General features: G+C 41.5%; 1 protein-coding gene across 6 annotated transcripts; it reads right to left on the bottom strand.

Moving 5' to 3' along the window:
• Positions 1 to 936: 936 nt before the first annotated feature.
• TESPA1 (thymocyte expressed, positive selection associated 1) lies at positions 937 to 26,336 on the bottom strand. 6 transcript variants are annotated; one of them, XM_045073061.1, is made up of 11 exons: positions 26,147 to 26,336; positions 22,400 to 22,566; positions 17,177 to 17,391; positions 16,186 to 16,228; positions 14,368 to 14,413; positions 11,462 to 11,511; positions 10,787 to 10,840; positions 9,986 to 10,022; positions 9,614 to 9,712; positions 7,668 to 7,876; positions 937 to 6,033 (listed from the first exon to the last, which is right to left on the bottom strand). In XM_045073061.1, exons 3-11 carry the CDS (start codon positions 17,222 to 17,224, stop codon positions 5,084 to 5,086), a joined length of 1,536 nt encoding a protein of 511 aa, XP_044928996.1. In that variant the 5' UTR covers positions 17,225 to 17,391; positions 22,400 to 22,566; positions 26,147 to 26,336; the 3' UTR covers positions 937 to 5,083. The 6 variants fall into 6 exon arrangements, with proteins under 6 accessions (XP_044928996.1, XP_004774575.1, XP_012902385.1 ...); XM_004774518.3 differs by lacking the exon at positions 14,368 to 14,413 and having other exon boundaries at positions 26,147 to 26,331; XM_013046931.2 differs by lacking the exon at positions 14,368 to 14,413 and having other exon boundaries at positions 22,400 to 22,480; positions 26,147 to 26,331.
• Positions 26,337 to 27,326: the final 990 nt, after the last annotated feature.

The following is a 27,326-nucleotide window of genomic DNA, read 5'->3' as shown; positions in this document are numbered from 1 at the left end:
TTATAAACTTGATAAAGGTCAAACAGCTTACATTTCAGCAGCGGGGCACTAAGAGAAAGGGCTGTGCATCTGATATTTATGAATACAGTGTAAACTATGAGGAACGATGTGGGTCATCCTTTCCTAGGATCTGGGGGGAAGATTAGGACTTCTTCTCTAGCAGAGACTAAATGAGAGAGTGGAAGGGATAAAAACTGACAGCTGGAGATGAGATCCACTTTTAACAGAAGGTGGCCTTGTTTTAATTGCAGAAAGGCACTCACCTTAAGTAGATGAGCTAGAAAAAACAAAACAAAACAAAAGGAACTCCCTCTTAGAAGATGAAGACCCTTGAGATTAGCAGAGCTGAATTTTGATCCCCTTTGTCTCTTTGAGTGTCTTTGTGCAACATGAAGACTATAAATCTGGACCCCATGGCTGTCTGGGGTCTGCTACTCCTTCCCACCCATGCTCACACCTGGTGACAAGTTGTAGGTAACATGTGTAAGCTCTGCTTGCTACAGAGCTTCTGGAAGATCATTAATCCCCAGGAGATCAGACCCTAGAGGAGGCAGAGAGGACTTGCTTCTCATCCCATCAGAGGAACTGCCCCAGCTCACTTGGCCTTTGATAGTAGTAGGTAAATTTCCCCCTTCCCTATTTATCACATAGCCTTTCATCTTGGTAGTCCTGAGGTGTTTTCATAGGTATTCCCCCCTTCTTGTGATCTCTTAAAGGATGATAGAGGAGTGGATTGAGAGAGATAATTAATAGCTTTGAGAAAAGATAATTAAACAAATGTATGGAATATCTGAAGGATTTGGAAACCTCTGTGACCCCCTGTCTCAGCCAAAGACTGTGTCAGTGAAGAAGCAATCCCTTAGTCTTCCAGGGAATCATAGAAGGGAAATCTGCAAAATAATTTTCTCATTTACCTAAGAGAATAAGTACATTTAATTTCTAAAGTTACAGTGTTTTATTGAATCTGATAAACCATTTTTGCAAGACTCAATTATTTAATATTTAACTATGGAGGTAAAAAAAGAGACCTTGGCTGAAATAATAATTGTTAAGACTCATTATATCACAGAGATATTAAAATGTGGGAAAATGTGTAACTTAGAATAAACGAGATACAGTATTTCTAACCACAATCTCTTGTGCTGTGATGAGATCCCATAACCCTGGAGGAAAATGGAATCTAGTTCCTTATCTGAAATATATAGCTCCTAGCAATATTTTCTCCTTGGCAATTCAGTTTCAATCTTTCTGTACATTGGCAGTTGGCCAAAGGTGGGGCAGCTGTGTGAGAGGAACTGGTGTCCTGGATATTGCCCAGAAAGGACCTGATAGGTCCGGCACCCAGCCTGCTCTACTGGACATCTTGGCATTTTCTTGTGCGAGGCTGACATCTGCTGGACAAATAACATCTGAGCAAAGCTTTGCATTTTAGAGTAAATTAGGTTATTGGCAAAGTAACCTAGCAGTGGAGCATATACTCCACATTTTCTATTTTAATTTGATAAGTCTACTGGTTAGTTTCCTTTTCAAGTTTGTACACTGTGGCTGAGTCTGAATGAGCTGTAGCAAGAAAGCTTACCCTCAGTGCGTCTTTAATATATGAGGGTATTAAAACAGAGAGAATGATTAAAGCAGAGAGAATGAGAGAGAAGAGCAGGGGGAGGGTCAGAGGGAGATGGAGAAGCAGACTCCCCACTGAGCAGGGAGCATGACATGGGGGCTTGATCCCGGGTACTCTGGATCATGATCTGAGCCAAAAGCAGATGCTTAACCACCTGAGCCACCCATGTGTCCCTAAAGCAGTTATTCTTCACCCTCATGGTGCACTGGAGCCAATGTGATGGACATTTATAAGATGGCACAACAACCCTCCCATTCCACATGGCTTTTTGCATTGTGATTTTGCCACTCCTGTTAAAACGTAGTCTATTTTCCTTTTCTTTGAATCTCGGTTGGCCTTGTGACTTGATTTAACCAGTAATGTGGTAGGGGGAACATTGTGAAACTTGCAACACATCCCTAAAAGGAAGCATTGCAATTTCTGTTTTTGCCGAGCATCCGCTTGAAACAAGCCAGACTGCCAAGGAATGACACGGCACACGGAGAGATCGCCCCTGCCGGTCAACACCAACGTTCTAGAAGTGGGAGGGAACCCATTTTGACCTTTTGGTAGAGGCCAGCCAAATAGCCAAAAACAGCTGCATAAGAGAACACAGGTTAGAAGAGCAGAAGAACCGTCTGGTAAACCCACAAAATAGTGACAAAAAATAAATAACTTTTTCTTTAAACCATTACATTTTGGGTGGTTTGCTATGCAGCAGTAGGAAAGTTTTAAGAGAAGAAGAAACGATGATGCCCAAATCCAAACCTCAGAGATTTGCATTTAAGTCTATTGAAAATAGCAATTAAAAAATCTTATAGGATTGAGAATCACTGATCTAAATATTTTATGCCCATGATTACCTTTTCTAAAATCAGCAGTAGCTATGTTATTTCCTTCACACCCTCCCTGTAATATATTGAATCTCTACATAAATGCCTAGTTCATATATATGTATACACACACATACATATATATAGTTTTATACATATATATGTATATAATTATTCTCCTATTATGTAAGATAAAATTAAAGTCAAGTGATTTTTGCAAGATCATGGAGAATTATATAGGGTTGGTCATTTGACGTCATAGCCTAAACTTTCCCAGCTGTATATGATGTGTTGCTGCCTTCTGATATTTACTTCTTTTGTGATTAATTACTGTATACATATAATTTATATACCTGGGGAAGAAAGTAATGAGTAAGAGATAAAGGAGAGTGACTATGGCCCTAAATTCCCAGAGAATGAAAATTAAAAGAGTTAGAAGTATAAAGGTCTTTGTGATTCTGGACAAGTAACACTGCAAATTTAGGGTATTGACCAAAAATAACTATTGGGCCAGGAGGTGCAGTAAATTAAGGGATTCGAAATGGAGAGAACTCTAAGCAAGACTCATTGATTTGATTCAAGAAGGATATCAATTTCTACTACCTTAGAAAAATCATTTACTTACTTAATTAATTCCTGATGCCATCTTCTCTCTGGTACTAGGGAGTAGGTGCCTCATTTATCCTTGGTTTAAATAACAGATTTTTTTTTTTTTGCCAAAGCATTCAAAGTTATAAGGGATATCTCTGATATTGTTAATCTTCAAAACTCATACTGAAAGGGAAGACATTTTAGCTGCCATAACCACCTATGTGAGATTGCCTTGTCAGGGAAGGAGAGCTATGGATCTCAGACCCTCACTGTAGGAAGGAATTCAGAGCTTAAGGGAGCATGGCTGTGAGATACCCGGAGTCTTCCCCATTTGGTGATGTGGGCTGATTAGAATGTAGTAATGAGCAGGAGCTGGGATGGAGTGTTTTATGATTGGTTCTCGCCTGCTAAAAAACTATAGCAGTGCACTTTTCAAACTTCAATGTGCAAACAAATCACTTTAAGATCTTGATTAAAATTGTGATACCTTAAATCTGGAGTGGGGTCCGAGCATCCACATTTCACAGAATCCCAAATGATGCTAATACTGCTGGCCGGCAGACTACAGTTTGAATATTAAGGTTATACATTTCTAGAACACTAGAATAGTTCTCAGACAGTGGTTGCCAGACCAACAGCATCAGCATCACCTGGGAACTGATTAGAAATTCAAATTTTTGGCCCTGTCTAAAACTTCTCAATCAGAAACTCTGGGACTTGGGGCTCAGACAGCTGCATTTTAACAAGCCCTCTAAGTGAGGCTAAAGTCTGAGAACCACTGATCTAGAGAAGTATCTAACCAGCCATAATAGAATCACGTGAGGCGCTTAAAAACAAAAAAGAAATCAGACACTGATTTCCATGCCATATCAATGAAATTGGAATTACAGGTTGTGGGACCCTTCCTTGTGGGTATTAAAAAAAAAAATCTTCCTGGACAATTAGGAACATGTAGCCAGGCTTGAGAATCACTGCCTGAGGGAGGGTGGGAGGGAAAGAGAAATACTTCTTTAGTCTTTGCCAGCAAAAGCCTGGTACAGGGTGGGGTGGGGGGTGTCTGGGACCATTGGGCTAGCATCTCTCTTCTTCCTCACTGTGGCTTTGCACCTGTAACCAAGATCCCAGCAGAACTAAGAACCAGTGGGGAGAGGTGTCAGATGGCAGGTGGCCATAGGGGAAAGAGGCTGAGTATACTTGAGAGACTTGGCTTCTTCTCTTGTTGCAGGAATGCAGTAGTGAGGAAGGCAGGAGTTGAGATGCAGCTCTGTGTCCAATGACAGGTGACACATATGCAAACAATATTGCAAATCATCACAGCTTCTCTTGTGGCAAGGATCTGAGGGCTTTCCCAAGAGAGGTCATCACTTGATGGCGGTACTGTCTAGAGTGCCAGACAAGAGGAGTCTTGAGTTTTTGAGAGTCCACAGGATGAAGAGTTGGTGGACCAACAGGATGTATTCATCTCATCCTGCACTGCCCCTTCTAGAACATGCTCTGGTTCCATAGGATACCGGGATATACTGTTCAGATGCCCCCAACTCTGCTCCAGGGAATTGCACTGGTTTTGCCAGTCAAAAGGGGTCACCCTCTCTACTAGTGTATGCACCCCCAGGAACAAGTGATGACCAACAGATGGCTATTTGTGTGGGTAGAGGTTACATGGTTTTGGATCTGTAGGCCAGGTGCTCACACATCTATGTGTGAAATCCCTTAAGGTCTAGGATAGATCTGGGCATGGGAAGAGAAGGGGATAGGCCAGAGCCAGAGCTGGGGAGTGGCTCTGCCCACACTGCCATGTTCTAGCACAGAAGTCCTAAGAATCTGAGAATATTAACTTTGAACCTGGACCTCCAGGTCTTTATGGTTACAAATTTATTAAGGTAGAAGAGAGCACATTTTATTTACTAGTGTTTAGCTTAGTGTATAACCAGCATCTATGTGTATTCTGGTGCAGATCCCACAAATGATAGAGCCAGGTGTGCTTGATGAGGAACTTTAGTGAAGATCAGATCAGATGAGGAATTAGGAAAGCTTTGAAAACCTGGATGATCTTAAGAAATCAAGCCCATTTATCTTTCTTCTTCTCTATTAACTGGTTCCCAAAGTTTTTGGAATGTAATTCAAGAGTTGGTATATCTGGTGAGGACAGGGAGTCTGGATTCCCTTTACTGAAAGGCAAGAATCCAGAACCTTTATCTGCCAGCCTCTCTCTTGCCCCCAACTCACTTGTCTCCTCCAAGTCACAAGTGTCCTGTAGCTGCTGGGTCAGAGACTGGTGCCATGCTGGTTGCTCTCGGCTCTGCTGCATGATGGACAGGTCCAATGACTTAACTCTCCTGCTCATGGGATTCTTCTGAAACAAGCTCTTTTTTGCTTTGCTCTTTCTTCTCCAGAAAGTCTCATCCTTGGCTTCCTTATTGGTGGCCTGTAGACCCCATGGTTCTCTTTTTACCTGTGCAGGGTCTGTTCTCTGCTGTAAGGGCAGAGAATGCATGCAACGGGTTGCCTCTGGTTTAGGATGCAGAATTTGTGATGGTGCTTGCATTGCAGACATTCCCTGCTGTGTTTCTTCTCTGGTGCAAAGAGTACAGAGTCCAGAAAAAGTGGGTAGCTTTGTATCCCTGATGAGTGGCATAGGATCTTCCTCTGAGCCTGGCTCAAATCCAGGGTCTTGCTGGAAGACCATCTTCTCTCCTTTCACTCTGTCCATTACTTCCCACACCACTTGGTCCAGACTGTTCCTTTTGGGGATATTATGGGGTGGTGACAGCCGATCTCGGGGGCTTGTATACAGGCACATCTTGGAGATGGCTTTCCGGAGGCGGTCTCTGGGTGACTGAGGTTCAGGTTCTGGAGCCAGAATCCTGATGGATGGCACATCAGTTGGATTGTAATTCCAGAACATGTGGGATGGTGTAAACTTTTGGACAGGTGTCTTAGACACATAGGAGTAGAGACAGAAGAAGGCATCAGCAGTGACAGCCAGTGTTTGCACCTGCTTAAACCTGCCTGGACACAAGGGTTGAAGATGGTGAATCTGGGGGTCATCAGCAAATTATCTCTTGTTTCTCTTCCTTCAAAGCCTTCTTAAGGCTCAAAATTCAGAAGGAAGATGCCATTTTCCCCACCAGCGTTTTTCCCATTTAGATTTCTCATACTCAGGATCCCCTTTGTTGACTTTCTTGACTTCTTGACTCCCCATCTGAATAGATATTTTCCTTCAGTCCAAAAATTAATTTTATATGGGATGGGGAAGTTTTCTATATCCTGATTTCACATATCCTTTCTGCTGTCAGTATGTTCTAAACAATGGCTTCAATTACTGTTTGCTTTAGATGACAAACATGACCAAAATAAAGGACAAAACCAATCTTATTTCTTAGACAATAACAAAACTTCAGGGTTCTAGAATGCTTCAGAGCATAAACAGATTGGAATAATGACAATTACTAGCCAATAGACTAGGGTACAGAACTTTTGATATCATTTTTAAAAAAGTAAACATCATGCCCAACGTGGGGCTCACACTTATGACTTTATCATTCTGTTAGACGTTTCTTCACAAAGTGTGGTCATAATCCAGAAGCATTGGCACTAGTTGGGAACTCGTTATAAATGTAGAATCTCAGACTCTATCTCAAGCATTTTAACAATACCTTTTGGTAATTCATATGGACATCCATGTTTGGAAAACACTGTGATAAGCCATATATCTCTTAAACTGTAGGCTTCCAAAAGGCTTAAGAATTGTGTACCTCTTGCCTAGTCCATTTTTCCAGAATTTAACACTTAATTATGTGCATAGTACATAAAATAAATTCAATCAATTATATTCTAATAGTGTGCATAAGAATCATCTAAGGTTGTGAAAATACTCTAACTCAAAATCTTTGTTTCAACAGGTAGAGCTCAGGAGCATGGTTTTACCAAGCTTATTTTAAGTTGAATCTGATGCAAAGAATCTGAAACAATACTGAAATAATACAATCATATTGGGGGTATAGCAGAATATAATTTGAAACATATTCTAATATATATAATCAAATAGAGTCTTTTATGCCTCATCCAGGTAGAGAAACTCTCTCATATCTTTCCTTAATATGAAACCAGAACAACTTAAATAATTGTTTCCCTGGATGTGTTCTAAAGATTATACATAAGAATCCCATGTGCTTGTTTAAAATAAATACTCCTGAGCCTTTCCCTTTATGGAAAAAAAAAGCCCATGAATTTGAATGTTTTATAAAGTCCCTGGACAATTTAACATATCTACCTTTGAGAACTTTGAGATTATTGCTCTAAAAGGAAATGATTTTAATACAGTGGCTGTAAAAAGGGAACATTCTACTGTTGCAACTGAGAAATAAAAACTAGAATAAGACTTAAAGACACTGTTTTCATTTGATTCAACTGAAGGAGAGAAAGCCTAAGAAAGCAGTAGTGATACGAGGTCCCTTGATGACTATTTCTTTAAGAGGAATAAGCAGACATCAAAGTTCTCCATCTTCACTGAAAAGGAGGCCGAGAAATAGACACAGAAGACAAAGGGTGGAGTGAAGCTGACTGAGAGAAAGCAGGATCTGGAGCCACTGATCGCTTTTGTGAATGGCAGAGAAGTAGAGCAGATCCATGGGAACACTCACTGGCCAGCATGAGGCAAGGGTCCTCCATCTCTATCCTCTGCACCTGGGCCTTCAGGAAAAGCTGGAAATCAATGCCTCTGGCCTGAGAGGGGGTGGTGAAAAATCGGGCAGGAATCCGCGAAGTTTCCTTGTGGTCCTCTTGGGCAAAGCCCAGACTGAAGAGGACATCCTCTGCATCTTCTTGCACCTTGTCCAGGATCTCAGAGACGCTGAAAAGAGGGAGTTTGGTAAATACGGGCAACTTTGAGTTACACAGTCATCCAGAGTATTGAATAAATGTGTTAGGAGCTGAGTTACCTTTCCGATCATTTCTCTACCTTCCCTCCTGACTTTGAGAAAAACTTTCACTTCTGCGAACATACATTTTCTGTATGAAACATGGAACTACAATCCAGCCTTGGTTTAAAAATTGGATTAGATTCTATCACAGTAATTGATTTTTTAAAAGACTTTATTTATTTATTTGAGGGAGGGAGAGAGACAGAGCAAGTGAGAGCACAAGCGGGGGGAGAGGTAGTGGGAGAGCGAGAAGCAAATACCCTGGTGAGCAGGGAGTGGGTCATGGGGCTTGATCCAAGGACTCTGGCCTGAGCCAGAGGCAGACGATTAACCAACTGAGCCACTCAGGCACCCCCATTGCAGTACTTTAAACACCATGATAGATGAATGAAAATGTGCTATGAGAAGGATTTGAAAAATCAAAAACATACTAGAGTTCAAGAAATCTTGTGGTTATGTTATTAATCAATCCTTTCCCACCTGCACACATTATGGTTTGGCTGGCTTTTGCCTAGAGCTTTGCAACTTGCTCCCCAGCTTCACCTCATGGCTGTGTGGGACAGCAAAGCAAGAAGTATGTAAGAAACACAAAACTCTATTGTTACCCTGGGGTAAAAATTAACGAATGCAGGTATATTCAAAACGTGATTTTGAGAGGTAGACCCTTTCGTAGCACTATTTTCAGGACAGAAGCCCTGCATTACAGAAGATCAAGTTCTCTATCTCTTGGAACGGCACTCACATGTACCTACATCCAAATCCGTTTGCCACCAAGCTGGGTGACACGAGAGCTCAGTAACTACCGATTCTATAGACATAAGTCATCGGGATGACAAGGATAAGACATATAGTCAGTAATACCATAATAACATGGTATATGACAGATGGTGACTACCTTTACCGTGGTGAGCACAGCATAATGTATACAATTGTCGAATCACTATGTTGTACACCTGAAATGAATATAACTTTGTATGTCAAGTGTACTTTGATAAAAATGTGCAGATATCAGGGTCTTATCTCCAGAGATTCTGACATAATTGAAGTGGGGTCTGGCCAGGGCTGTAGCTCAGTAAAGACAAATCACTTCCATGGCTAATAAGTCCGAGGACCGGCTCTCAGATTCAAACTGTGACACCAAATTCCAAATACTTTTTATTATAACACATTAGTTTTCATCACTTTCTATCTTTTTAAAAGTTCTTTGTGTGTGCCTTTGTTCACTCTTTTTGATTGTTGAGCTTCTAGGGGTAAGCACTTGGCTTTGTCTTTTCTAATTCCACGTAGTTATGCCTGGCCTGCATTGGGGGATATGAGATTGCCCGAGTGAATTAATATTTTATTGTTTCATTCAATCAACCAACCAATCAATACCTTCATTAATTGTTGATTGAGCACTTACTATAAGTCCAGGGACTGTGATGACTCCCATGCTACACCTCCTGTGGTACAAGGTCACCTTTATTTTACAGAGCATCCAGCTCTGAGCAGTAGATTCCTCCACATACCTCAGTGTTCTTGAAGTAAATATGGCCATATTTTTCAAGTATGTGAGTGCATAAAACCTCCAGTAAGATATCCCAGAAAAAATTGACAAGGTTCTTGGTTCCATTCTCTTGGGCCTCTCCTCTTTCCACCCTTACATCCCTGCCAGACCCAATACCTACCTTGAACTAGTCTTGTTGGTGCCACCCGTCATGCTGCTGGAGGCCAAGCTGCAGCCAAGATCAAGGAGTTGGCAGGGCCGTACTGGGTCCAGGAAGCTCCTGCAGGGATCAGAGTTGATGTCACTATAAGCTTGTAAGCAGTCTGCACCCTGGATCCAAGACATGTTCTGCTGGGCATATTTACTCCCTGCTGGGTACCTTCTATCGTCTACTGGGAAATCTCAGTCTAGGGCCTCATTCCTGGTTGGAAAATCTCACTCTCTCTTGTGACTCTTGGGCTCTTTATTTTTCATCTCTTTGTCTCTGCCATCTATACCAGTTCAGTAGCTCCTGAAGAAGACATCATTCAGTCTGGGGGAACTTAACACTTACCTGGAGAAGACCCTGCCTTCAGTGGCCAATAGTGTGGCTGGACAAGGAACAGAAAGGCAAAGAGAAAGTTAGAAAGGAAAATGAAAATCACCTAAGCTGCCTCTCTGTAATTAACACTCAGTCCCCTTCACTCCCCTCTGCCACTACTACAGGCTAGCTGAACCCCATGAACTCTGCTCTTTGTGGGGTATCTAAAGTTCATCAAACATAGACCAGGAAGGGGGGGGCAGATATGGGAGGGAGGAAGTGGTCCAGAGCCTCTGAATTATATACCATGACTGGTGTTGAGGCAAGAGTTTCTCTGTTCTGAGGAAGAGAACATCATTCAGCCCTTCAGGCTAGTGTTCCTGCCTCACATCACGAGTCTCCACAGGTCTCAGGAGACACTAGTAGGTTGCCACATCTCCATCCATTATTCAAGTTCTTTTCTCCTTCAGTGTGTTCTCCTACTTATACCCACTGTTCAGGCTGCTTTGGGTTTCCTATACAGACAACAGTTTTAAAGATGTCTGGGCAGCCAATGTTATGGTGATTTTATATGTTGTCCTCCCAGGGGACAGATGAAAGCCCTAATGATGGACTGGTAGATGTCATGGCAGGCTGGTGAAGAAGCATTTCTGGGCACATGAAGCTTTATGAGTTTTAATATTAGTTCATAATGAGACTGCTCTTTCCCCACAGGTAAGACCCCAGGGAATAGGTTGTTTCTTTCTACAGCGATTCCCCTATTCCTTCTACCCTGAATTCGTCTCTTATATATCCCCTTCCTTGATTCCAACATCAAAGCGCTGTGCCACTTACCCTCTGCTCCTAGGGTCAAGTCATCTTCAAAGCTGGTTCCGTGGCTGAGACACCCTGTTAAATAAGGCAAAAGTCAGAGAAAATAGGCTTGTGCACACACACACACACACACACACACACACATACACACACCACACACACTATACACACACATGTACATATGAACATCTGTAACCACGTAATCATGTCATACATCACATTTGCAAAATTTCCCCCAGCTCTACATACACTACCTCAGAAGTCACATTCATATTTTGATTTAGAAAGACATAAACAACAAAAAAGAAAGACATAAACAATCACCTGTAATTAACCTGTCCCCTATATCAGATAGTCATGTATACAATCCTCTGTCAGATAGTGAACACATGGGAGCATGTACTCACACACATCTTACAAAACTCTTTTCCCATAGCAGTGGTTGTTAGCTGAGCAACCACTGACGGCAGATAATCTTTAGTGCTAGTTAGCCTGTCAGCTCTGAGCCAACATTTACTCCCTCATTTGGATTTCCTGGATTGCCTTGTGACTACCAATAGACAGGCAATTAAAGCACAGCCTGCATTCTTATGCCTGCATATGTAAGTGCATGTGCATAAACACACACACACACACACAGCCATGTCCCTATCCTGGTAGAAGAACAACAGGAGAAAGAACAGAGCCTGTACTCACCATTGTAGCTTGACTGTCCTGTTTCCTCAAAAAACCCTTCTTCAGAGTATCTGAGAACCAAAGAACAATCTTATAGGTTGAAATCATACATTTTCCAAGGAACTTTTCCTCAAATGTGTCCCATTAGTTCTCATAATTTCCTAATGAGATCAAGCAGTATTTAATTGCTTTTAGGTTGAAGCAAACTAAGAGTAGTTCCTTGACAAGTTCTCCAAAGTGGCCAGGGGAAGTGGGACTGGAGAGCATTGGATTTTGTGCCGCACCGTACTGTCTTTGTGTATGTGTGTACGTGCTGTACAGTGGGCTGCCATTGCACCGACTGCACTGTCCACAGTCAGCATGGTGAGCAACAAGTCTGCACATGCTTGGTAAAATAGGAAAGACTGAATATAGAAGCAAAACCAGAGAGATACATTTAAAAAAAGCAGAGGGTTGGGAGCCATCACACATACAAATACTGATATTTTTCAACTTCTGGGAGGTCAGCTTAGCTCCCCACACCTTCTTCCTTTTCTCTGAGCCAGGTTCTTGCTGATGATCATATCTCTCAGGAAGCAGCAGAAACTGCATCTTGGTTACAGATTTTAATTTTACATTTTAAGATAGGGTCTTATCAAACTTCTACCATCTCCACAAGAGGAACAGACAGAAATCAGCATACATGGTGGCGAGAAACAACTCAGTTTTACAGACAAGGAAGAATTCTGTGTATAAAGCAGATGAGTGAAGCAGTCTATGAAAAGTGGTGAACTGGGACCACAGTGCCTGGCTTGTATTCTTGCTTCCTAGCTGCTGTTGTGTTCTCAAATACCCAACAGGGGGATTTGGATGCCTATCTGTGGTCATTATCTAAGTCTGCTTCAAGGACTGAAAAGTCCTGAAAGTTTTTAAAAGGGAAGTTGCACATGATGCTTTGGATGTAATCTCAGTATATAATCACTCAATGAAATGTTTAATAATAGCAATGGTTTTACTAATTGAATATCTGTAGATCAAGCTGTGTTTTTTACAAAATAAATCATTGCATGTATAGACATCTTTTATAGACGCTTTCCTTTCAATAGTGAAAAATCAACTACATTTTCCAAAATCTGAATTTTTATGTCTTCATTAAAAAAAAACTGTACATCAAGGTACATTATAAAATGTATAACAAGGGGCATCTGGGTAGCTCAGTGGGTTAAAACCTCTGCCTTTGGCTCAGGTTATGATCCCAGGGTCCTGGAATTGAGCCCCGCATTGAGGTCTCTGCTTGGCAGGGAGCCTGTCCCCCCCCCCCCGCCACCCCCGCCTGCCTCTCTGCCTACTTGTGATCTCTGTCAAATAAATAAATAAAATCTTAAAAAAAAATAAAATGTGTAACAATATCCGAGCTAATTAGGAGTGAGTAACTCTAGGGGCACCTGAATGGCTCAGTTGCTGGGTGTCTGCCTTTGGCTTGGGTCATGATTCCAGGGTCCTGGGATTGAGCCCCACATCAGGCTCTCTGCTCAGCAGGAAGCCTGCATCTCCCTCTCTCACTACCCCTTCTCATTTGTGCTCCCTCTCTCCCTGTGTCTTTCTTTGTCAAATAAATAAGTAAATAAAATCTTAAAAAAAGAATGAGTAGTTCTAATAATATAACTAGAACAACATATATGTGCTTCTTTTCCTAACAGATAATTATATAAAAATGTATTTTAAGATCATATCACAAACATAAATGTTAGTCTATATATCATTACAAATATCAGTATAAGTTATTTTAATATTATTCCCAAAACCCCATAACTTATATAGTCAACTACTAGAATACTGAGATTTACTCTTGTATTTAATGCTTGGGCTGCAGCTACACATTAATGCAAGTGCCAAAACTGACTGTTATTATAACTACAACTGAAACACACTAGTATTCCACTGTTTACTCTCAATAGAAATACCTATTTCTGTTCACCAAAAGAAATAATATTCATTATAACCCAGAGTTGGGAGACACCAAATCTGTATTGTGAAATGGAAAAATTGTATGATAAATATACATTTTACTGCTTCACAACAATAAAAAAGAATGACCTGTTGCTGCATGCAGAAACATAGACGAGCACCACAAACATCATGCTGAATAAAAGAAACAGACAGAAACACTGCATATTGAAAGAGGTACTAACTTCCAGTTATAAAATATGTAAGTCATGGAGATGAAAAGTACAGCATCAGGCATATAGTCAATAATATTATAAAAATTTTGTATGGTGACAGTGACTACAGCCATCTTGGTGAGCATTTCATGACATATACAGTTGTTGAATCACTATATTGTACAACTGAAACTAATATAATATTGTAGTCAAGTATATTTCAATCACTCAGGAAGTTGGTAGACTTTCTTGGAGAGCTTGTCAGAAAACAAAACTGTCTTCCTATCAGAGGATGTCTGTTTGACATTGGAAAGAAAACAGAAACTATACAGTCTTTAAGTAAAATTTGAAAAACGCCTTGCAGGCACCTGTTAACAGAGCAAACAGATGTCCAGTGAATGTAGGTTCCTTGTTCACCTTCCTTCTTCTGTGGTCTCAACAGCCTAAGAGCTGAACACTGTGTGACGCAGAATGGCATATCTGCAATGCCATTTCCCCCTCTTCTTCATCATCTATTATCACAATCCAGTGTTTTGTAGCTATCGTCAACCATCATCAGCCCTTAATTTTTCTAATTTTCCCATATAACTAAGAAATATTACATATATATTAGAGAAGGTTAGAAAATAGAGAAAATTGGAAATATTTTATGAACCTAAATCCCCCCTGCAGAGACAAATATGTGTTAAGAGACTTTCCTGTAGGCTTTTCAAAGTGTAAATATTGACATTTTTTCAACACATAGAAAGGGAAAGAAAATGTGACAGACACCCTTGCACTTGCCACCTTGTTTTCACACAGGTAAACGTTTTGTCATTTTCATTTCTGATCTCTGTTAAAAAATATAAATATAATATTAAAATATAACTAAAGTTTCATTTTACTCCCATACCTTCCTACTTTTTTCCTTCCCAGAGGTAACCACTGTCCTAGAGTTGGTGTGTATCATTTCTGGACATACTTTTCTGAGAAATAATGAGATTTAGACAGATAGATGTTAAGTCTATAGACAGAGCTGTTTTAAAGTAGCAGAAAGTCTCTTCTTTATAAATCTCACCGCTCACATTTTACTACAGGGCAGGGAACACTTGTGCACATATTTTTTTTTTTTGAATTAATTTTTTATTTTTTATAAGCATACATTATCGCATTTAAATCTCACAAGAAACTTTGAGACATTATTCTTCTAAATCTCCACCTTATAGGTGAGGCGTCTGAGCTAGGAGTTTGGTTGTTTTCTGACAGGTGTTCACACAGATAGTTTGCAGGAGTGTAGGCTCAACTCTGAGCCTTTTGATTCACCAGACCACTTTTTCAGTACATGTTTTGGTTTAGGGATTATTTCTGTGGAATATAAGTGGGGAAGGGTAATCTCTGGAGTGTAGAATCTTGTATTCCTGTGAATTTATTCTTTTCAGCTAGAATGTAGTATGTTTGAAGTCAAGGAGCATATTTTAAACTCCTTGGTCCCCTTCTAAGCCATTTAGACAATTAGACATCATCAAATGCTCTGTCATTAGTGATGTAAACTGACTCAGGAGTAATTAATGACATAAAGACATTAGCTGAGTTGACTGGTTCTCCTGTAGATACCAGGTAAGGCATTCCAAATCCTAGGACAGTTGTGACACACTAGAATGTGCAAACATCCCTGTTTTTACCATCCCTTCACTTCCTGAGCTTTGAGGACCCTTCACAGACTGTGAAGGCAATGAATTGTGAGCCAGGTCAGGACAATAAGGGCAGTCTGTTTTGCAAACCCACAAAAACACAGAATAAATCCTTTCGGGCATTACTTTCTGGGGCAGAGTTGAAATGAACAACCTTAGATAATTTGGTACTATTTATTTCCTACCAAATAAGCAAGGATGGGTTTATTTATGTGTTAATGGATGAGTTCAGATTAAAGGCTATAGAAAGTCTGAAACATTCCTGGAGGGGAAAGAAGGAGCAGGCAGGAGTTATAAATTCTCAGAATTATCACATAGATGATCAGACTTATATCTGTCTGGGTAGACTGAGCCTAAAATGGTACTGATGGGGTGTGGGTCCTCATATTTTAGTGTTTCTGAGGAGGGAGACACTGCATTTTGTCTTGAAGTACCTGCTCCTGTTCTTCACCACTTTGAATAACCAGGATAAACCCTTAGCCCATCGTCCTGTGTTCTGTAGTAGAAATAAACGCAGTGATGAATTCCTGTGCTCATAAGAACAACGAGGTTTCTAACTCCTCTTTTGTAACACGGTGTAAGACTCCAGTCTGAGGGAGAAGCGATGGAATAGGGGATCTACCACTCAGCCCAGACAGTCCCCAGACATTTCCATCATTCTGGACTTAGACCACTTCCAGCCTGGATTTCCAGACCTCCACCCTAACTTCGTCTCAGCTCGGAGTTAACTTCATTTACAGCCCAGGCCCAGTTACTGGTAACATTGACCCAGACCTGTACAGTCCACTCCCCCACCCCTCCAGCATTTCAACCTCACTCCTGATCTTTAGGCCCAAATCAAACCCGTTTCCCATCTCCTAGCTCCGAAGAGTCGGTACCAGCAAGCATCTCCACACCTGCGCCGCATTCACTGCCAGGGTCTCCCAGGACTTACCCGCAATCCTGCAACCAGTCTTCAATCTTGTTGATTGGATTTCCTGGAAATATCAGAGGTCAGATCACCGTGAGAGCTGAGGGAGGTCAGACTTCCTCCCTGCAACCCATCTCCTTCTGCAAGTGTATCCTTTGTGAGCCACGTCACAAGACTCTTCTCCCCCATAAAACTTTTCTTTAAGATATGACAGGAATACATCCATGTATAAAAATAGTGGGTGCTTCTTCTCTCTCTCTGCCTCCCGCCTCCTTCCTCCTAGAACCTGGAAAATGCCCAGGATGACAGGCCCACGGCTCCCTTCTCTCCAGGGTTTGGGAACAGGGTGGATCCTTCTTCTTAAAGTAAAATAAAAAATAAATAATAGGGAAAAAAGCAACAACAACAAAAATATCACAAACTTGTGTTTGTGCTTTTGTTTTTTGCCAGATGGGTTTATTTATATGAGGGTTTTTTGTTTTTGTTTTTAACGTTAATGTTTGTAGTCTTATTTGAACCTCAAAGAAGCTCTGAGAGGCTTGGAGGAAAAGAAAAGTCCTACTCAGACTTCAGGTACCACCACTTCCATCAGACAAATATGTCTTTGTGATGTAAGTGACTTGCCAAAAGTCACACAACTTGCTCACAGCAGAGTGGTAACCAGAATCCAGGCATCCAAACTGAGTGTCATTTTGTTTCCCAGACAAAATAAAAATACCCCAAGGCATTCAGGAGAACCTGACCTCAGGCCCTTACAGAGAGCTTCTGGGGATGATGCAAAAATGTGTTTTATTTTTCTTTACTTTATGCCTATCTTTCTCTCCCCAAATTATATATTTTGCATTTCTTTACTCTTCCTTTAAATGCATTAAACCCATCAAAATGAGTCTCCTTGAAGACCCAGCCTCATCAAGGGACCCCCTGCAGAGGACACTCTGCAGACCTGTGCCTGCTCGCATGTTTCCCCTGGCACGAGACCATGGGCAAGTCTTTCTATTGTCTAACTGCCTCTTACCTTCCTGGAAAACATCGTCCAGGCTGGAAGGTTCTGGATCTGAGACATCTTGCAGGGCAGCTGTGGCCTCCTCCTCCAGGACCTGGGTCTGCCAGTGGCGGCTCTGCTGGAGCCAGGCCCGCCGTTTCTCCCAGGATGTAGGGCTCAGCACAGAGCCCTCCATGGCCCTGGCTCAGACTTTAGGGCCTCCTGCCCCAGGAATGCTGCTTGGAGAGCTGAAATACAGTGATAACTCTCTCATGTTCTGTTCAGAAACTACTCCAGGGCTGCCCCCACATCTTCCCAGCAATGCACAGAGGAGCATGACCCCTCTGCCCTTTCAAAAAGGATGGGGGGAGTTGTCCAGCCCTTCCTCTGTCTTCGCCCCACACACGTCCCCCACAAACGCTCTGACATATACCAGGGAAAGTATTTCAAATCAACAAATTTTGGAACTTCAAACATCTTATGACTTAAGGGACACTGAAAAAGTTCTTCTAACTTAAAGAATTGCTACTTCTCACGATGGCCGGCATACTGTCTTAGAAAACAGTTTTCTTCAATCCTTAAGAATGTTGTCTCTCAGACTCTTCCACTCTTCCACTAAAATTAGAATATCTTTAAATTGACAATTGATAAAGTCCACTCTATTTGGTCTTTATAAAGATAATTGAAGAATTTCCAGATCTCAAACATCAGACAAAATTTCCAAGGTGCCACAGCCAGGATGTCACTCCAACTAGAATCATTCTGAGTCTGTTGTTTGTTTGTTTCCCCCGCTCTTTTACATATTGGGGGTCCACATAAGATTTCTCTTGGGAAAAAAAAAATCCCATAACACAAACAAACAGGCAGAGATGTTGCCTTGTACAATGAGCAGTCACGACCTGCAGAGTCATTCTTTTTTAATTTGTCAACGTGAGCTTCTCCACAGCTAGCAGTTAACTCCTCAGTTCATTTATACATTTATATTTCATTTAACACTGCCTGCTCAACATCTCTGTGTCTTCCAAAAGATATGTTCCGATGACACAAGCCACTTATTGAAAGAGGAAGAAAGAGGAGAAGAATCTTGCCCGAATGAATAAAGCTTAAAAAGCCTAGAGGCTAATGCACATAAATCAGTGGAAGCTCAATCCTCCTGCCTCTCCTCCGCCTGCCACACTCAACCCACTGGACACAGAAAAGCCTGACCAGGGCTCTTCACGACTCATCCCTCTGCTCTCTGGAGCTGCTTTCCACAGCTCCATCCTCATCGCTATGCTCTTAATTGTTGGAGTAAGGAAAAGCAGGAGGAAAAAATATGAGTTCAGGTTTCCAGAGACTCCTATTCTTCAAAGACTTCAATACAAATTCATTAGGGAGGCATGCAACCATGGAGGCCCTAACATAGCCATTTTTGGAAAGACCATCCTGAACCTAAAGTGCCTTCCTACGGCAATAAAATTGTTTTGGATGCCTCTGTTTGCTACAGACAAAACATACCCAGACAAGAATGATGATGCATAGTTACTGTGGTTAGACCTAAATTCTTTCACTTCGGTCCTGCCCATTCCCTAGTATTTTCCAACAAGAGACAGTTAACCTGAGATGTTGTTAACCCTGAGTACCTGGCTCTTTGTCCACTGCCTGGACCTTTGAACAGCAATTAAATGAGTAAATTCAGCTTGTGATGCAGGGAAACCACAAAGAGGAGGCACAGAGAAAACTTGTCCTTTAGTCATAGCTCTTGTGGGGTGATAAAAGAAAGGATGAAGCTAGAAGAACTTAGGAAATCTAAATGCCTTGATCAGGGTTTATTTACCTCGTTCTGCACCTTCAAAATATTGAATAGGTTGATGTCAGTTGGTCCAGAGGAGAAAATGTCAAAGGCTGACTTGACTACTGTCTCTAATTCCCAGAGTAAATGGACCTCATTTAAATCACAAGGATTCTTAGAATTCTTCAGCTCACAAAGAAGAATTTTTTGGTAATGAGGGGAATTTGAAAGGAAGACAGGAGGGCAGGGAGAAAGGAGGGAAGAAGAAAGGAGGGAATGAAGGAAGAAAGGAAGGAAAGGGGAAGGAAGGAAAGAAAGAAAGGAGGAAAGAAGGAAGATGTGACTCCCGCACTTCACTCTGCCACTTGCTAGTGGTATAACCTTGGAAAATTCGATCCCTTTCTCTGGTCTCAGTTTCTCAACTGGGACATTCTGCCCTAAAATTTGATGCTTCTGGTACTGTAAACTTCTGGATGTGCCATTTTATAGCTGAGCCCCCATACCGCTTAGTGCAGTACTAGAATCTTGCTAGTTGAGATGGTAGATAGAGACCTGTGCTTGGGTTTCGACACCCTCTGTGATACGAATTTATTCTACATTCATCTCACATCTTTGAAAATACATCAGACACATATAGGCTAATTTCTCTTTTGCCCCCTGAAAATGCTTATCTCATTTTAAACCTTATGTTCTTCTCATGTTCTTTTCCTTCTCTATCTTCCTGTCCCTCGGCCTTTGATGCGCTGCCCTTGCAAAGCCCAGTTCTTAGTGAACCTTCTTCATGAAGTCAGACCTGGCTTCTACAGCCTATGGAACAGAATCCTCGATGCTGAAGAATTCCAAAGAAGGGTTTATAAATAAATGACTATTATGGTTATGGCAACAAAAAGCCTGGATGAGTTAAGGACTCTACCGCCCACTGAGAATGACAGGCATTTTCTGAGCAATGTGGGTGAGAATGGAATAATTTTTTCCCTTGGGAAAGCAACATGGTTTCAAGCCTGAAAGAAAAGATGCAAGGCACATCTAAGCTAATCTCGGCTGTGGCAGACTGGACATGGACCCAGGGAATTGAACACGTTCATTTCCCCCCAATATCTGCTGCAGAGACATGTTATATGGGAACAAGATGAACACAGTGATATTATGAGGGAGGGAGGGATAGAACTGTAGTTAGAGATCATAGGAGGAAGCTGTGTTTCTGAGAGATAAGAAACTGGGTATTCTTTGTGGGAATGTGGAGGAAGCAGCAAATGATATCAGACAAGCACATCAGCAGTGACAGCATTAGAAAGAATTGCAGGCTGGATGCTTGCAGATGGCAGTTTTGTAATAGAGAGAAGGGCCTGGACATAGTTCCTTCAAGACGAGTCATACAAATACATACACCTAGATGTATAAGAGAGTTGGGAGCCATGAAAAGAGTAGTGACTAGGAATCAGGGTAGACATGGGCATTCTTTCAACTTTTTGGTCCAGCTCATTGACTCCTGACAAGTCAGTTAGGTTTCCTCCTCGGACAGCAGTTTCATCCTCTTGAAAATGAATTGGTGGGAGTCAATATACAAATCTGCTTTCAATACCAATGCATTTGAATTTATTCTAGTTGAGTTTGAAATATCTGTATGGATAATACCTGTAAAAGAAAATGCTTTTGCATGGTTTTCCCCAGAAGCGTTAGGAAATGGTCCTGTGGCCTCTGGTGTTACTTCCCATTTGACAGATTCCCTTCCCTGGTGACACTGATTTATGACGTGCCTGCACTCCCAACTTCCACGGACTCAGGAAAGCAGTGAGTCTTGAACTGGGGAAGCCCAAAAGGGGCCCAAAGGAGTGTAATTCCATTAGGCATTGCTCACTGAGCTCCAGCACAGTTTGAACATTTTTGCTACTTTTTCTTTAGCTGATGCTAAAGAAGGTTTCATTGCTCCCCCCCACCACACAAATTCTATCTGTACTTTGAAAACCTATCTGTCATCTCTTCTCTTCCCCACCTCTAGCAAATAACACATATGCCCACACCTTATGCTGCAAGAGAGAAGAGGTCACCCGTCTTGTCATCATGCCCCCTTCTTTGTAACCCTTCCCCCAAGCCCCATCTCAGGATCCAGCAGGGTACCTATTGCAGGAGAGGCTCAGCAAATGCTCTACCTACAGAGGAGCAAGAATCATACCGATGCTGAATAACTAACCTCATTAGTACATGCCATGGGACAGCGGCTCCTGACTCTCCATAGGTCACTAATCCTAATGTATATGTAATTTTATACCTTGTGGTGAAGAGCAGAGAGGCTTGGGGCATAGTCATGCTGATCTTTTATTGATGGGACACAAGGGCCACATTGAATTTTATAAAGCTTAAACTATCAAGTTCTTCTTTATTTAAAAAATATTTTCCTAGAAGTTTCCATTCTAAGTTTCCACTTCTAGGTCAAACATTCCCTGTGGAATCTGAGGACCATTTTCGTGATACTGGTTTATTGTATTTAATCTATTTGTATTTGGTATTTTATTTAATCTAACTCCTGTGAGGAAGGAAGTCCTAGCCTGCTGGTATTTTTTCTCTGATGTTCCTACTAACTGTGTGCTCCTCAACCCCCAAAATTCCACACTGGTTCTATTGCTATTTGCCTGAGTCACTCTTTAAAAGCCATATTTTCCCTTTTGCTCTCATTTTCAGCCCCTTGTCCTTTCCTCTCTTCTACATCTCTTTAGAGGTAGTGATTTTCACTGATTTATGACGTGCCTGCACTCCCAACTTCCACGGACTCAGGAAAGCAGTGAGTCTTGAACTGGGGAAGCCCAAAAGGGGCCCAAAGGAGTGTAATTCCATTTGAAAAGAGTATCCTCTAACAAAAATCGTCAGCAGAAGTAGCAAGTGTAGTAGCAGGAGGAAACCTTTATGGGTCTGTCATTATTATGCATTGCATATACCATATACATTCAGTCTGTGTTCTAAGGGATGTAGTCAGAGATTCGCCATATAGTAACATGTGCCAAAATGATAGGTCCTAAAATTACTGGGATATACAGAGTACCTTATATGTATCCATAAAACCTTCTTGTAAACTATATCACTTAATCCTGATAATCACCTTTGAGCTAACAATTGTTATGTGACGCTCAGAGACAGGATCTTATAATGTTGAGAATTAAACTCAGGTTGGTCTGATTCTAGTTATATGGTCTTTCCATTAATTATAGAATAAGAAAATAAACTAATATCTGTACCCAAATATCAATGGTACATGTAATTTGGGATAAAAGAAAGAAACTATTTCAGTGAATTCTGCATTTCACATGCTACGGAAACTCTCTACGGAAACTTCATAGCCTCATGAAGAGACAGCAAAAACCGAAATTAATTCATGCTTGGCTTTGTGTCAATCTTAGTGAAGGAAATGTTGCCTTTTTTGGTTATTAGCATAGTTTTCCTTCCTAACTCCCGACTAGATTACGAAGCAATTCTGCTTTTGTCAGGCTCACCTGTCAGTTCAGCAGCAGGTCCAACAAAGTTCCAGTTGAGAGGAAAAAGTCTTCCTGGGATTCCACATTGCTTTCGGATTGCTGTGCCATTCAGAACATTTAAGGGTGGTTATAGAGTAACACAGGCCAATCAGAGTTGACACCAGTCACAGCCCCGTAGCTGGGTCCTGCAAGTATACGGCATTGAGTTTCTGGCACTGGTCTGGGGAATCTTGTGGGGAGAGCTGGGAGAGTCAAGTTGGTCATGGGAAGTCACTGGACTTGGGGCAATTGATATTTATCATAAATTGGCATGGAAATATTTTAACAATCATTATGGGTCTACCAATTTGTACCTGCCAAATATCAGCTCTGCTTACAGGTGTCTCATGGGGATATTTTTAAGGGGCCCAGTGAAGATGGCCAACTCTTGGGAAGGAAAAGAGAGGGCCTGTAAAGAAAGAGCAAGGGACTTGGGATCAGAGTTAGCTTTGTTTAAAATCACAGTTCTATCTACTTACTGTATGTGTGTCCTTGCTAAAATCATCTGTCCCTTCTAAATCTAAGTTTCTTTGTATATAAAACAGGTAACACACAACTTGTTGGGCTACCGGGGGCTAATATCAGGTAATGGAGGTTAGGTACCTGATATATAAAGGAAGTGCTGATTAAACAATAACAATTATTATTATTAATCTTCCCTCAGTCTAAACCATTCACCAAAGTCATAACACTTTCAGGAATAAGAAAGAAGAAGGAGTGAGCAGTGGCATACAACAGTGGGTATCAAATCCAGATGGCTGCGGAGCAGAGAGAAAACATAAACAGTAAGTAGTTCGTTCCTTCTTACTCCATGCCCAAAGGGATCTGAGAGATCATCTATCTAATCCTGGTCAGTCATTTTGAAAAAGAGAAAGGGTTGGGAGAGAGAAAGTGAGAAAAGAGAGAGAGAGAGAGAAGGGGAGGCTTACCCGAAATCACATAAATATTAAGGTTATAAATGGGACTGTAACTCGCAAGATCTGAGCCCGAGGTCTATGCTTTTTCCTTTACATAACACCACCTTCCTCATGCCACTCTGGTGTCCACTCTAGCTGGGCCTCCTCCCAGGAACACGTATTAGAAAGACTTCTCTTCTCTTCTTTCCATATTGTGCCTATGCCCAAACAGGGCCTGTAAACTGGGACTGAGAGTGAAAACAAGTGTGGGAGTAGATAAGAAGGAAACAGAGTTTCCATGATGGGGCCCACAAGAACTTCTGCATCTTATCCATATTTACAGCCAAGATATGCACATATCCCCACCCTTGCAAAGGGCTGGGAAATCCCAGGACAGCCATTTTGCTCCATCTCAGGCCAGGGTGACAGCACCCCATTTGACACACACCCCCAACCTGCAGTATGTCTCACATTCCTGCATAGATAGGAAATATATTCCTAATTTCTAGTTCTCTTCCATGTCACTGCAGTTGGGAAGATCTTCAGAACAAAAACTCCCCTGAATATAGCATCTCAGCATTCTGAGACTCCTATGATCTAAAGCAGCAGTTCAGTGTATTTCAGGGAAAAAGGGAGATGTTATTTGATAAATAATATAAAGAAAAATTTCAGTGAATGAATATAACTATTTTACCCTCCTCTCTTACTGTCTTTCTCACATAAATAATTTCAGCTGAATAAATACTGAAAAGTGACCATCTAAAACCTATTTCTCTCTCCTTCCTTTCCTTCCCTATGTCCAGCTTCAGAGTGTGAATGAGCTTTATGGAAGGCTCATAAAGTACCAGGGAAACATTAAAGTTATATATTTGGAAAAGAGTAATCCTGTGCTCTCAGTGCTGTGAGACACTAATTTTTTTCACCTGGATGGGCTGCAAAGACAGCAAGATGAAGAAACCTCTGTTTACCTGTCCTGGTTTGCAGATGGCTTGGTCTGGAGACAGGAGTGAGGATGAGTGGATTTGTTAGTTCTTTGATTCCATGTCTTCAATTCTTTGGTCCTGTTTCTATGGGAATGCAGCTCTTTCTCTCATGTGCTCATTTTAATTCTCCTCTCTTTTTCTTTCACAATGATCTACACCCCCTCTTCTCAGAATCTGTGTTTAGGCCTTTTTGTATTGGGATTGGGTATGGGGAGGGTAAAAAGTACCATGGGTACTGGGATACCCATTTAACTTTTGTCCTTTAGGTGGAAAGCAGAATAGTTGCCAATTATCAAGTGACAATCACTGTTGGATCTTTTCCCCTTACTGTAGCCCAGGGTGGACCCATGAGTCATGATTTAAACTAGGACAAGACTTCCTCTCCATTCTCTATTAGAATACGAGTCATTCTCTATTAGAAACCCTGAACTAAAAATGACTGTGTTGACTCCCAGGGCCACTATGTAATGCTTAATTGCAGGGTTCCATCTCCCTTTCAGGGACCAGGGGAGTTATGGGGAATAGCTATCAGTAGGGCTATAAAGAGTTTCTAAACTCCCTGGGGTGCCCGTGAATAAGAAATCATTTATTAGATCTCTTTCTATCCCTCTTGTTCTATCTTCTGCTTGTTCTCTCTGATACTAATCTAGTAGAGATACATGATAAACCCGGCCTACTCTCCTCCTAGTAATGCTTCCTGTTATAGGAGACTCATACCAGATTTTCAGCTCCAATCCTTCAAGCTTAAGAACTGTTAACCTGCAGCTTGGGCACACAACCTGAAGGCCTCCAACCTCCAATCTGCTAACCTCAGCACCTGCCACATACTGTTTAAGAAGTCCCCTTGCCTAGACAGGCAGCCATTTGTAATAGACAGAGTCACTGGTATTTATAAATCCTCATGATCTTTATCAAACCATTTCTGGGGGGCTCTTTTATCTTGTTGCTGTTCTGTGTCGGGGACCTGCCTCTTCTCCACCCAATGGAAAGCTCAGTTGCACAGCAGGGGCCTGGGAAAACCCCAGTGTGGAAGATCTTTCCATTTTTCTACTTTCCCCAAAAGTCACGTAGGTGGTGACATTCTCAGCCCGGCTGCCACTATGACAAAGGATGTTGCAGGAACATGGATCCTTCCCCACCTGAGATGATGTAAGTCATGAAGTGATCAATGTATCCCTATATCCATCTCTGAGATGTACAGCCTGAGAAACAATCCCCACATGTGCTTGTCCCTCTTGAGCCTTCCAGTTAAATTGGCCTGGCACTGTCCAATTGCATGACTTTTCCCTCATATCTACTCCCAACATATCTTTCTGTAGCTTATCTCCTTGTCAGCTTTCTTCTGCAGCTTCAGAGGAGAGTAGATACAAAGCAGCACTGATTTAGGAGAGGTATTCCCACTAGTTCACAGTTACGAGCACTAGAATGGGACCTGCAGTGAAGTGAGGAACTTTACTCCTTGAGAAAAACTTTCAAAGTTAGAATCAGTTTGAAATTACAGGACAAGGGAGTATATAGCAAGACACACAGAGGAACGTCCTACACGAGAAAAGTGAAACTTTTAAATAGTAATTTAAAATAGTAATTCAGACCATCAAAAGAACTCATGTTTTGTGACCCTATATAGAGTACCTTTCCTGTAGTAGGCAGGAGGAAAAAAAAAAAAAAAAGTAAAGGGTCCTTTTTGCTCTGAGAGACACAGTGATGAATTTTTTAAGACTGAAGTCAGGGATGTGGAAGATTTTCTCTTGATTTTTCCCTTTTCTTGGCAAGCTGATTTCTCTCCTCTCTCCCAGCACCATCCCATATCAGTATAATCTTAAAACTGAGGTGGAAATTATACTCACCTGTCCGCAGGTAGGGAGCAAAGTTTGAGGCAGAGCGGTTAGTGAAGCCGGGCGAAGCCCTTCCCAGGTATCGGGATCTGAGTGAGGACAGTGACAGAGTATCATATTGCATGTTGTACCTTTCTCTCTGTCCTCATTAAATTTCTGTTGCCAGCTCAGAAAGGGGAAGCGGAAATGAGAACACACACACTCACACACACATGCATAGTCTCCACCTCCTACCCCAGCCACATCCTTTGCCCTAGCTCAGGAGACTGAAGAACAAAAGATCTGAAGTCACTGAGCTCACCACGAAAGAACCCTTCCTGTCAGAGGGCTGCCTTAGTCTTTGTAAAATGAAAAGTCTTTTCCTATTAAGGGAAAGGTACCTCCCGTTTAACAATGCATGTGTAGGAGTCTTCCTACCATGTTACTGGAAAATCTGTGTGATAAAGCTTTCTGTCCCCAGGAGGAGGGGTGTCTAAAAGTTAACTCACATTTGTCTTAGACACAATGCTCACAGCCCTATCACACACTTGAGACAGTTCTCAGCAAAATGGATGAGTTTGCATACCTCTTTCACACTCTGGTAATTCTATAGAAGCTTGTTTTTAAATATGCATGACATCGTGGACAAGTTCTTTTGGGGTTGACTTATTAGCCCTTTAAAAAAATGCTTAAACCTCTTTAAATTCTTTCTTTCTTTCTTTCTTTCTTTCTTTCTTTCTTTCTTTCTCTCTCTCTTTCCTTCTTTCTCTTTCTCTCTCCTCCCCTTCTTTCTAAATAAATGACTGCTTTCCCAAGGGACTTTTAAAGATGAATTTTTAAAAACTCTGTCACAACCTGGAGATGTCTCCAGTTTATTGGATTTCAGTTCCAAGAAGTTTTTATAAACTCTGAAAAATTTTCCTCAACCCTCAATCACTGTCACTCCTGGCTAACATTTATCATTGGTGATCAGCTGTCTTCCCACTTCTCCAACACCTGCCATACAATGAAAACAACTAAACCAGTGGAACTCTTTAAAATTATTTTTAGCCTTAAGTTTCTGAAATGCAATATTTGCCTTAACAGTTGGGGTCTAGAGAGGAGTACCTCTACAGAAAGTTTGTAAATACGGAATGACATTTTAATTTTCCGAGTGACTGTCAAGCTGCTCCTGGTAGTTAGCGTCCGAGGGCCAAAGATGCTAAATGTCTTT

This window comes from Mustela putorius, unplaced genomic scaffold (genome assembly GCF_011764305.1).
Source record: "Mustela putorius furo isolate JIRA1106 unplaced genomic scaffold, ASM1176430v1.1 tig00537227_pilon_pilon_pilon, whole genome shotgun sequence".
Taxonomy (NCBI): Eukaryota; Metazoa; Chordata; class Mammalia; order Carnivora; family Mustelidae; genus Mustela; species Mustela putorius.
The sequence above is the reverse complement of the archived record's forward strand: the minus strand, read 5'-3'. Positions and strand labels throughout refer to the sequence as shown.